This window comes from Grammomys surdaster, unplaced genomic scaffold (assembly GCF_004785775.1).
Source record: "Grammomys surdaster isolate TR1022 unplaced genomic scaffold, NIH_TR_1.0 141, whole genome shotgun sequence".
Classification (NCBI taxonomy): Eukaryota; Metazoa; Chordata; class Mammalia; order Rodentia; family Muridae; genus Grammomys; species Grammomys surdaster.
This window is the reverse complement of record NW_021604599.1, coordinates 8404066-8415562: the sequence shown is the minus strand read 5'-3', so window position 1 is coordinate 8415562 and position 11497 is coordinate 8404066. Positions and strand designations below refer to the sequence as shown.

Below are 11497 nucleotides of genomic sequence, written 5' to 3'. Positions count from 1 at the left end.
CAACACTCAAGAAAGCAAACAAAAGCAAGAAGGTAAGGGCAAACCAGTTAGGACCAGTAACTGCCAGGATGGGTGCCAATCCAACCAGGCTGTCCTTGTTCCGAGGAACTTCAACACACCTTTGTTGTAATGCTTTAGCACAGTCTGGGCTTTTACTTTTATTTATTCATTTCTCCTTCCCCCTCAAACCCCCATCGTTTGTGTGTGTGTGTGTGTGTGTGTGTGTGTGTTGACAAGTGTGGCAGAGGGCATTAGATTCCCTAGAGCTGCCAACATGGGGACTAGTAACAGAACTCTGGAAAAACAACAGTCACCCTTAAGGTATATCTCTGGGCCAGCATGGTAGACTTTAGATAATAAAATCTCTGTGGAGATTAGGTTAAATCTAACACAAAGACAGACACATTTTGAATCATGAGCAATGTGTCCCCCAAACCTATTCCAACCCTTCCCTATAAAAAACCAAAATACACACGTTTGTCCATGGCTGATCTGCAGATAAGGCAGTCTGCTGTGGCTCTTGAGTAACCCAATATACTTCCCTGTGATAACCACCCACATTTCTTGTGCTTTAAGCCTAGCCTGTGCTGATTTCTAACTTACATGACACCAAGGACCTGCACGGTGGATGCCATGACTATGGAATATAATAATTTTAAAGGGGGCTGGACTACCAAATTATGAAAAAACATGGAGGAAACTTAAGTGTGTATTTCTAACTGAAAGAAGTTGGTTGAAAGGGTACAGACACACGATTGCAGCTGTACCAGGCATAGAGAAGATGCTTTTCCTACAAAGTGCCAATTCCTCACCTGTGCTCATGAGGTAACAGACACGGGATGAGAGGCACCTCCACCTGCACTTTGTGCCTGTCTCCTTTACTTTGGGTCAAACTCCTGCTAGAAAGCTGCCTGACAGTCACCTCCTCAGCCTAGGTGTCTGAAAGGTGAGGCTCCCACCTAATCTCATTCTACTTTAAAACTCAAATACCAAGTCCTGGTCCTTACCCTGCAGCACCGTGGATTCTAGGCGTGATATCCTGCCTGACGAGTAGGCAGGATAGACCACCCATGAGCTGAGGGCAGGCACACACCCTGGAGAAGATCGCTTATCTTAGCAGAACCAGACTGGGCCCTCTGACAACAGCCATGATTAACAATACTGAAGGTCAGAAGCCGAGGTGATGTTGGGCCAATCTTTGACTAAGACTGCTTAAATATACAATCCTCTTTCTATCCTCCTGCGGAGGTTCGTCCTCTGTTTGAACCTAAAGCTCCTATCAACACCCGCAAGGCAAGTCTGGGGTCACTGGACCCCTTCATCTGCCGATCACCCCCAATGGACACTGATTGACTCTCCTCTCTGTTTTTACATCACTGCTTGTTTCTGTAGTTGATGTGTTGGGATGGATAGCTGAGCTTGGCCTGTAGGGACTGCTGGAGAGGTTCCTGTGGTAAATGTAAGCAGGCAGACATCTGGAATTCAGAGCCTCCACCCTGAAACCTTACTTCTAGGTAGGATTCTTGGGGCAGTGAGCCTTTAGGCTGTCTTCCTAAAGTATAAAAGCTGAGAAAGTCTTCCTCTCTGGCCTCAGACACCCAGACATAGAGCTTGCTGGAACGTTTTGAAGGAGCAACCCCTGTCCTGATTTTTCCTGTGCCAAGCTCCCAAAGTGGGCACTGTGTTCTTACTCACTGAAGCAGGGCCAACAATGACTGTACATTGTTCTAGGCAGCCAGGTATCCTGAGTGACATTCACTTTGCTAGTGAAGACTTCCAATATTTCTATGCTCAGTAATCGATGCTGTTATCATTCTGGGGTCACATTTGAAATAATCCTTTGTCTCTACCTCTGGACTGTGGATCCCTGTGGTACTTTAATGAAAAACAGTCTGCCCTATACATATTCCATTAACCTATGAGTATACATGCCATACTGTTAGTACTTTGGAATTCGAGAACATTTATGCACACATACAGAGACGGGGCGGGGGAGGGAGAGAAGGGAAATGAATGGTATTATTTCTAAGTGCCCCACAAGATAAATACTCATAAAACATTGTAGTATCATCAATATTACAAAGAGCGTGGAGATTAAGGAAGATATTGGACTCTTCACCAACACATTCAGGTTCTGGACTTACATGAGACATTTTGACCCAGCAGAGGCAATTCTGATAAACTGAGGCAGCCCCTCTGCCTGCTGCTACCCTTTGGGTGATACTCTCAGGCTTCATGCCTTTCCCTGTCGGCTTGTGGCTGGCATCCACCCTGTCCTCAGGACTCACAGGGGCATCTCTGTACCGTGCCTCAAAGGTTCACACCTCTGATACCTAGCCATGTGCCCTGAGCCTTTGAGACATCCTAAATGCTTAGCAGCAGTAGTCAGAGGCAACCAGCAAGGGTCTCGGGAAAGGGATTGGAAAGAGGTACAGCTAGAGAGAAAATTGGGGTTCGGGGGTGGGCAGAGGATATGTAAGATCTGGCCACATACAGAGACATGGCCAGCACTATCTTCTCACCAATGATGAGGAGGAGCCCCTGGTAGGCTGGGGACTCCTGGGCTTCCCCTTGAAAAAGTCAGCTGGAGCAAATGCAAAGGGAAGTGGCAAGACCGGGTTCCCAGGCAGTCTACCCTGTGAGCAACCAACGGTGGGGCCAGAGGTTTACAACACTGTAGTGACTCACAGAGAAAGCAGGTTTGACCTTGGCCAGAAGCCCAGCCTGTGGTGCGAAGCTACATGGTGTCACTGAGGATTTTTAGAGAGGCCAGAACACATGTGTGTCTCTCACTTAGGATGGGTGGTGGTAACAACAGAGAGCGCCCTTGGGGAAGCCCCCTAATGCAGCTCACTCAGGTACTCAGCCAGACCCAGCCTGCTCATGGCCCTTCATTTCTCAATGTTTCCAAAGCCCACTTTCCACAGCAGCTCAGTGACCCCTGAGCCCACTCTGATATGAGTGGTTGATATAGAGCCAGGGGAGTCTGTGGTCCCATGAACCAAGCGGGACGCTCAACAATGCTCTTACGGAAACAGGGAACACAAATGCTACTACCCAAGAGGCTGGACTCAGAAAGGTTGCTGAGTCCGGCCACTTGGGTGTGAATGTCATGAAATATCAATATCCTATAAAATGGTGACAAATAGCAGCGCCCACCAAATAGGATGTGGTGAGCATCAAATGAGAATTCAACACCCTCATCATAGTACTGACGCGGGGCCCAATAAAACCAGTGCTCACCCCACAGGCAGTCTTAGTCTATCTCCTTGCCTCCTTTCCCATCGAAATTAACTATTTTCCCAGTAGCACGGTGATTGTTCTGAAATAGGATTAAGCTTATCTTTCTTGTGTTAGAAATTTCCATGGTATCTCACTGTTAACATAAAATGCAGCTGGCCAGGCTTCCACCTTTCCTTCAAAACAATTCTGTGATCGCTAGTATGCCTGGTCTCTGTCTCTGCCTCAAATAGTCTCCCCTGGTCCTCAAAGTCAAGGCCCAGCTCAAATGTCATCTCCTCAAAGAAGCCCTCCCTGACCACCCCCTTACTTCTTAGCATCAAGACTATTGGTAATTGCTTTCCTGACTAGAAGTTCATGGCCACTAGAATGCAAGGTTCACAGTGCCATTCAGCCTAACATGTGTTAAATTCAGCCCAGGGCTTGCCTGATGCATTGTTATCCGTGAGGTTCCAGAACTGTGGAAATAAACCTGGTTTGGTGGCCTAGAGGGGAACCCCAGCCACCACAGCTCCAAGCTCCAAACCCTCCATGAGTTAAGGCCTGGTCATCTGAGCGCACACAAACACTACACATGGAGCCCAGATTTTCCAAAGTCAGCGCTTTATTCTCTGTTCTGTCTTAAGTGTTCTAGTTTGCAAGCATGAAAGAATGGACTCAACCATAGTGCTCTCCCTTAACGTCCTTCATGTAAAAAAAAAAAAAAAAATACCGCTTAGCTGGTCTCCTGCTTTTCCTAAAGAGGATGGGATTGAGAGTAACCTAAAGGAGGCTGGAGGACTGGAGTCCATGGTGTTAACCATCATATCTCCTGCCAATTCCTCTCACTGAGCAGCCCAGAGGCCGCAGGCAGCTATAAATAGCCCAGCAGTTCTCCCCTTACAGTGAGGGAATGAACTTGGCAACAACAAGAGCCATAAGGGGTGAGGCAGGCAAAGACTCAGGAGCCTGTTTTCTGCTCACCCAGTGCGCACCCCTTGGGGATACTGTGAGATTCAGCAGACAAAAGAGCCCTCCCTGCCTTCTCCTCCAACCGGGAACACACAGACTGGAAGGGTCAGGAAGAACTTACTTCACCCGAGTTCACCTGAGTGCCCTCGTCAGCAAAAAGGGAGCCAAAGAGCAGGAATAAGTGTCCACCCGAGGACCCCTGTTGAGGGGTTAACAGGGGAGGTGCCCCCAGCTCCCAGACAGTAAACAGCTCTGAGTAGGGACATCCTTCTATGTCACTCAGTTCACAGGACAGTCTCTCGAATGACACCAATGAGGCTGTGTGGCCGCTCAGCCTCAGCTCGCTGCTGGGGCCTTCTCTCAGCTCTTGGCCTTGCTCCCAGGGAAAAGGTGCTCAGGTCTCCACAGCTGCGCAGGTGCAGCAGGCCAGGCTGTCTCCTCGAGGTCAGCGCCTGGGCCTGGGACGTGCTGGGCTGTGCCGGGGCCATTATCTTTGGGGAAAGAGCAGGAAAGGGAAGATGTTAGCCCCACCAGCGCTGGCCTTTTGACCCACCCCTTGTATCCATCTGTGGATTTTAACGTTTAGTTATTTCAGAATAGAGAGGTATGTTTTCCAAAGTAGAATCTACTTAGACTTCCAAAGATGTTTTGAACGTTGCCTTCTTTGTGAAGTTTTGAAGAAATTCTCCTAATTTTCTATTGTCTCAGCAGTAGGCAAGCCATATATAATGGCTCAATTGCACTTTCTTGTCTTATTTTTAAGGTTGTTCTCTTCCTATTTCTCCAGTATCCCTGTGTTCCAACCCAGGTAGAGAGGGATGTAGGCAGTATAGCTTGTTAGGAACATAAGGTCTCACCTGCCACCTATTGCTTTGTGTGTGTGTGTGTGTGTGTGTGTGTGTGTGTATGCGTGTGCAGTACACTCGATTGTGTGTGAATGTGTAGTCTAGAGTTGCCACCCAGTGGCTTCCTCTATCACTCTCCACCTTAGTTTTTTGGAGAGAGTCTCTCACTGCAACTGATGCTGGCTGGCCACATTGGTTAGACTGGGAGCCCCCAGGAGCCACCAGAGTTGCATGCTGGTGCCACCATGCCTTGTTTTGATATGGATACTGAGAATCTGAACTTGGGTCCTCATGCCTACACAGCAAACATTTGGCCCACTGAGCCATCTCCCTAGCTCCAAGCTTGGGAGTTTTAACAAGAAGCAGGTGGTCCCAACACAGAACCACTGTCCTGGATCAGGTTTATAGAATGCCAGTGAAAATCAATGATGCTTCAGGTGGCTCTGAAAAGCTCTGGCTAAACAGCGGAAAGAAGCAGGACACTTGTATCTGTGAACGCCCTACAGGCTTGTCTTTAATGGGTCATATGACTTTTTATATGTAACAGTAGCATTTCACCTTTCAAAAATGCAAAATACAGAATATTTCTCATCTGGGTAGGACTGATAAGGGATGATCTGTGGAAAGCTGAACTATCATGTCACTATGGTGATATTGTTAGCGGGAAAGAATCAGGAGTCTCACTGCTACCAAACCTCACAGGACAATCTTCCTGAAGCCACTATGTATCAGAGCAGGTAACACAGGGCACCGTGGTGTACTGTCTACAGCATCTACTCCGCCGACCCAGGAAAATGAATAAACAGCCAACAGGTAACAACAGCTCTCAAAAGGGTAAAGAGAAGACTCTTGTTGGGAGGAAATTCCACTTACTAGGGGACACAGGGCTGAAGACTACCTAGCCCAAGCCTTCCGTTTAACGATGAGAAACCCAAAGCCCAAATGGACTCCATGTATGCCCAGTTTGGTCTTTTATCAGGGTGGCTTCAGTTTAGGACACCTTTTACTTTTTTAATCTATGGAGAGAAAGGTATTTGGTCCTCTAATCCAGTGGTTCTCAACCTGTAGGTTGAGACCCCTTTGGAGAGGTTGAATGATCCTTTTTCAGGGGTTGCCTAAGACCATTGGAAAACACAGATATTTACATTACTATTCATAACAGAAGCAAAATTACAATTATGAAGTACAGCAAAAATAATGTTATGGTCGGGGTGTCACCACAACATGAAGAACTGTATGAAAGAGGGCCGCAGCGTTAGGAAGATTGAGAACCACTGCTCTAAGTCCTAACAGCCAATTGTCTGACCCAGCAATTCACTGGGCATGGGAATCACTCCTAGAACCTTGCCAATCAAGAGCTGGGAAAACACTGCATCCTGGGCAACCTCCCATCAAGGGAATTACAAGCATGGTGAACTCCGTGATGAACTCTGTGGTACCCAGATTCTTTACTTTTTACTGGGCATAGTTTTACCTCCCAGGAAGTGGGGTTCTCTTCCCTTGGGCCAAGAGCACTATGAAAAAGTGATGAAGCCCAGAGGATAGCTCTCTATTGTCTTCTCTGAGGACATAACCCTTCCTCCAGGTCCCTAGAGAGTGACCATAGGCTCCCTCTGCCTCCAATGGGAAATGACACCAATTACTGGAAGCATGCCTGATGTTGTACAGAACAGTACCTGCTCTAGGAAACTGGCACTCGTGATGGCTTCCTCCATGTGACCCTCGTCAGACTTCAGAACAGACTTTATGTTTTCTACAAGTTCATGGATGTCGGGAGTCATGCTGCAGGAGGACTGCTCCAGGAACCTGGCCACCAGCAGCTTCGTGTCTATGTAAGACCTGTAATCTATCAGAGAGCGGGGTCTGCATCTTGATGCCCGCAGTCTTGCACCTCTCCTCAGGGTCACCGTGGCCAGATCTAGCCTCCTTTCTGTCTGAGTCGCAGCTTCGCAGCTGAGCACTGGGGTAGCTGTGGACAAAGACAAAAGTCACCACTGAACAAGCCCCTCTGAACACTGACCATAGTACAGTGTACTATGTAGCACTCAGTATAGACAACATGTGGCAGATGCCCGAGGCCATGCGTGTACATCTCACCATCTTGAAGAATGGAAGGAATTAAGGGGAATGAAACTGTCACAGACCATTGTGTGAAATGCACTTCCAATAGGCTGTGTGCTGAGACGCTGAACTGTGACACATAAACAGTCCCCAACGCAATGAATGACACAGCACAAAATCCACAGCGCAAACCACAGACGAGCGTGTTTCATGGGGTACAGCAAGTAGATAGGAATGAATGGCCAAGCAGAAAAACGATGGTGGACCAACAAGAGAACATTGGAAGCAGATAGGTTTGGAAAAGTCAAAGAGAGGAATGGACAGATGATGCACTTGTGGGATGAGCAGAAAGTGGGCTGTCACGGTACCTTCGTCCTAAACATCCTCAAGGACATTGTACTGATTCTAGTTACTGAGCTCACACCGTGGCAGTGAGGCAGATCTATGACTATTACAGAAAACTTAGGTGCAGAAAGTTACATCATTCCAGAAGTCAACAGAGGGTCTAAAAAAATCCATTGCAGGCTCTAATTTCCATGGCTGCTTCCATCAGTAAAGGTAGAAAGACTGGCAAAGAAGCTATTTTACCAGGAACTGGGTGGAGAAGTTGATCCCCAGGTCAGATCTCCATGTGTCCATAAGCCACCATCAGCCTTCAGAGCACACAACTGTCAACTTGAATCTGTAAAGGCCTCATAAGTGCGGATTTAGATATTCAAGGAAGCAGGAAGCACAAGGTGGAAGGATAGGCGGAAGAAGAGGAGGTTTCCTTTTTCTCTGGAGAAAGGTAGACAGGAGTTCTGAACCAGGGTTAGAAGCTGTCCTTCCAGCTTGCTGTGTGCACATTATAGACAAGTCTTCCAGAAACACAGGGTAAAACCATGTGAAGACAGAGAGGAGTTTACACTTGCTCATTGAAAGCAACTTGGTGCCTTCCCCAGTAAAACAAGCAAACAGATAAATGTCCTCTCTTCCACAGGACTGAAGAATGCAAGGGAGGGTCCAGCCTCCCCTTGCTGTGCAAATAGCTACGTGCTCCTGGAAGCTGGCACAGGGCCAGCTCGAAGACTCAACTTGCCAGGTAGGATAAAGGATCTCCACAGTGAAGGTGGGTCTTTGAACTAGAGGCCAGGCTGCCAAGCCTACTGGTTTGCAGAGGCACACAGCTAGTCTCAGGAGCAGGAAGCTGCTGCAGGGACAAGAGAAATGTTCTCTGTGGTTTCCATATGGTCGGTCCAGAGCTGTGACAAATGACACTCACTGTCAAAGGGACAGAACAGAGACCACAAGGGCCAGACAGGACCAGAGAGAAGGGTTAGAGGGTATCTAGTTATTCTGCATAGAGCTTCCGAAGAACAGAGCATAGCTAGCAGACTAATTCCCCCAGAGGCCCCTGCTGGTTGAACTACAAAAGCTGTTTACTTTATTCCTTTGCTTCCTTGGTTTTTATATATTTTTCTCTCATGAGAGGTGTTCATAGATGTCCAGGTATTCATATATTCAAAAGAGGCTTCCATCTTATTATACTCAAAACAATGAGGGTGTGAGATGAAATAACATGTTTCACTGTATCCAAAGTGTTAAAAAAAAAAAACCACATAGTCAGATTCCAATAATTGAGACTACTAGAAAAAGATAACACACTGAAAAAGATAACAAATACAAAATTGTAGAGCCAGAGAATAAGACCATACAATCCTTGACTGATTCTTAGAGAACGGCCAGCAACTGGGAAATCGGGAGACAGTTCTCATAATAATCTTAAAGTTGTTCCAAGAACAGCATCATGGGCAACCAAATCTGACTGCCCATGACTTCGGGAGCAGTTCCACCAGCCACACAGTGCCAGGGCCAGTTAAGTGGTTCATCAGGTAAAGGCACTTGCCTCCAATATGACAGCCTGAGTAGAGGCCCCAGAACCCACATTAGAAGAAGAGAACTGACCCATACAGCTACAGCTTGTCTTCCAACCTCTACATATGCGCCATGGTGTACCCCCCCCACAACACAATATGTGTGTGTGTGTGTGTGTGTGTGTGTGTGTGTGTGTATTATTTTAATTTTAAAGAAATACCACATGTATTTTCCCAATGTGAACATAGAATATCTGATTTTTCCCATGGCCTCTCAACCTCTCTCAAGATATTGCTTAAACTTGAAGGGCCCTCAGCTTGCCAGAGCCACCTGATTGTACCTGGCACTTTAAATGATACTTAGCACCAGTCAAAAAATCGAAGTGGTCTACCAAGAGCCTGAAGAGTGACATCACCTCTCTCCTCTGAATGGTGAAGCACAGGGTCACTCTTTGATCTTGTCCTCAGAAGTGATAGAGCTCTCCGGCTTCTCAGAGGCTGAACCAGGTTGGAAATAGGAGTTGATCCAGATGTGTTTTCTTCACCAGTCGTGTTAGTAAGAACCCCACCTGATTTAAAATAAAACAAATACATTATTTCAACAGCTGTAGCCTTCAAAATGTTGGTCAGGAAACACCTGTAGGCCCAAACCTGCCAAGACAAGAGTAATATAATTAATAATGTTTACTTAGGCTGGTGGCCTGGTCAGTTTTAGTTCCCAGCACCATGGAAAAGCCTCCCTCTCCAAATCACCCTTCCACACTTAAAAAAAGCAAACAAGAAAAACGATAAGCCCAAAGGGCAAAATTAAGAGACCATGTCACAACATCAGTTTGGTTTGTTTCCTAGAGGTGTTCAGAATCTTTTTCACTAGGGCATCCTGAGGCAGCCTCCAAAAGTACCAAAGCTTTTTACAGTATTCGGCTCTTAGGGGAGATGCTACCTATGTGAGTGAGGGTGCTATCCTGTGGACTGCCGAGACAAGGCTAGCAGATGCACATCTGCCTGGCCCAAGGGATTCTCAGGTTGGGACACTCTCAATAGTCTAGCAAAGGAGCCAGTGGCTGCAAAATCAATCAGCAAATGACACTGGAATCGGATGAGCCTTGCCCAGGAAATGTAGCAGCAGCATCTGGAAAGCTGAGTTTCTGACGGGAAAATTCCCTGTGAAAAACAAATGTGCTTAAGAGAAGAGAACAATGTTTTATAATTTGTCTTAAGGTATGTGGCATTGGGGCTCAGTGGCAGGGGCTCAGTCTGTCCCCTTCCAAACATAAAGTGAATACAAGAATGGTCCACACAGCACTGCTGAAAAGCTACCCCCATCTGACATGGCGGAAAGTCAATCCATTATTTATTGCCATCTGCAATTTTGTACCAGTGGACAATTCTCTAGGCCATCTAAAACCTCCCCAAAGACAGAAAGCTGGAACAATGGTCTCCTTAAATTACAAGGATAAACGTAAATTGACTCTAGCATTGGCCACAGGGCTGAAAAAAATCTTAGTTCTAGCATTAAAACCTTTGGTTATAAATGACAATGTGAATTCTCACTGGGAAACTCATGTTCATTCGAAGGAAACCCGCTCATTTTAACAGAACAAGGAAGTGGGTAGAGAACCACAGGAATAAGGAGTTAACCTCTACTCTATTCCATGGGTTCCTGGGGATAGTCTGATCATTCATGAAAAGGTTATAAGATAGTCTCTGTATGTCAGTATATTTTTTTCTTTTTCCTGTTAACATTCTAGATCTCACTTCTAAGCCCTAAGAGTTGACAGTATTTTGGACAAGAAGGATGTAGCCTATACCATTTGCTCCAAGAATACCTTACCTCAATCAAACCACTTGTCAGATCATTCTGCCATGTTCCAATCTATTGAATTATGGCCCGGGGTAGTAAAGATGTGTTACCTTGAGTTATCTGTGTGCAAACTGGCTCCACTGGGCTCGTGGCAGTTTCTGGTCCTTCTGGCATTTGGAATGAAGACTCCTGCACCACAAAGGAAGGGTTCACTGTTTGTTTGTTTTGTTTTGTTTTGTTTTATGATCCTCAGAGGACCCCCATAAACTCCTTCAGATTATGTAAGAGCGTGCTCTTTATAACGTGGACATACCTGCTCCTGGTCAGTCTGGCTCACTACGGCTTCATATGGAGGAGGGGGGTCCAGAGGACAGAACACTTCCACACCCTTGATCCGTGCTCCATAGATATGGGGCAGTGGGATGACATCAGAACCAACCATCCTAGAAAACAACACCTGGGCATCAGGAGGTATGCTCTGTACACTGGCCCTCCAATGGCAGCAGCCCCTGAACCCTCTCTCTGCCTTTGCCTTTAAACTGGGAGCTGGGGTGGTGGGGAGAGACACTCACAACAGCTTAGCCTGAAGTGGAATAACCATCCAAGCTTCCCTTACACAAAAGCCCAGAGGGTCCTTAAACAAATGACCAGGGGGGTCCTTTAGAAATGACAATGTATAAAACGTAATGCCTTTCTTCCTTTTAGTACAGAGGTGTAAATGCAAACTATAGTCCGTAGAGACA

General features: G+C 46.6%; 1 protein-coding gene across 1 annotated transcript in view; it reads right to left on the bottom strand.

The window, feature by feature from the left end:
* Window positions 1–4475: 4475 nt before the first annotated feature.
* Fam189a2 (family with sequence similarity 189 member A2) overlaps window positions 4476–11497 on the bottom strand; it is a 55809-nt gene continuing 48787 nt past the window's right edge. Inside the window, exons 7-11 of the mRNA XM_028764039.1 lie at window positions 11068–11197; window positions 10865–10943; window positions 9367–9519; window positions 6713–7005; window positions 4476–4682 (exon numbers count right to left, since the gene is read on the bottom strand). Of these exons, the coding sequence (XP_028619872.1) occupies window positions 4476–4682; window positions 6713–7005; window positions 9367–9519; window positions 10865–10943; window positions 11068–11197 (862 nt within the window). The remainder of the gene's footprint in view (window positions 4683–6712; window positions 7006–9366; window positions 9520–10864; window positions 10944–11067; window positions 11198–11497) is intronic.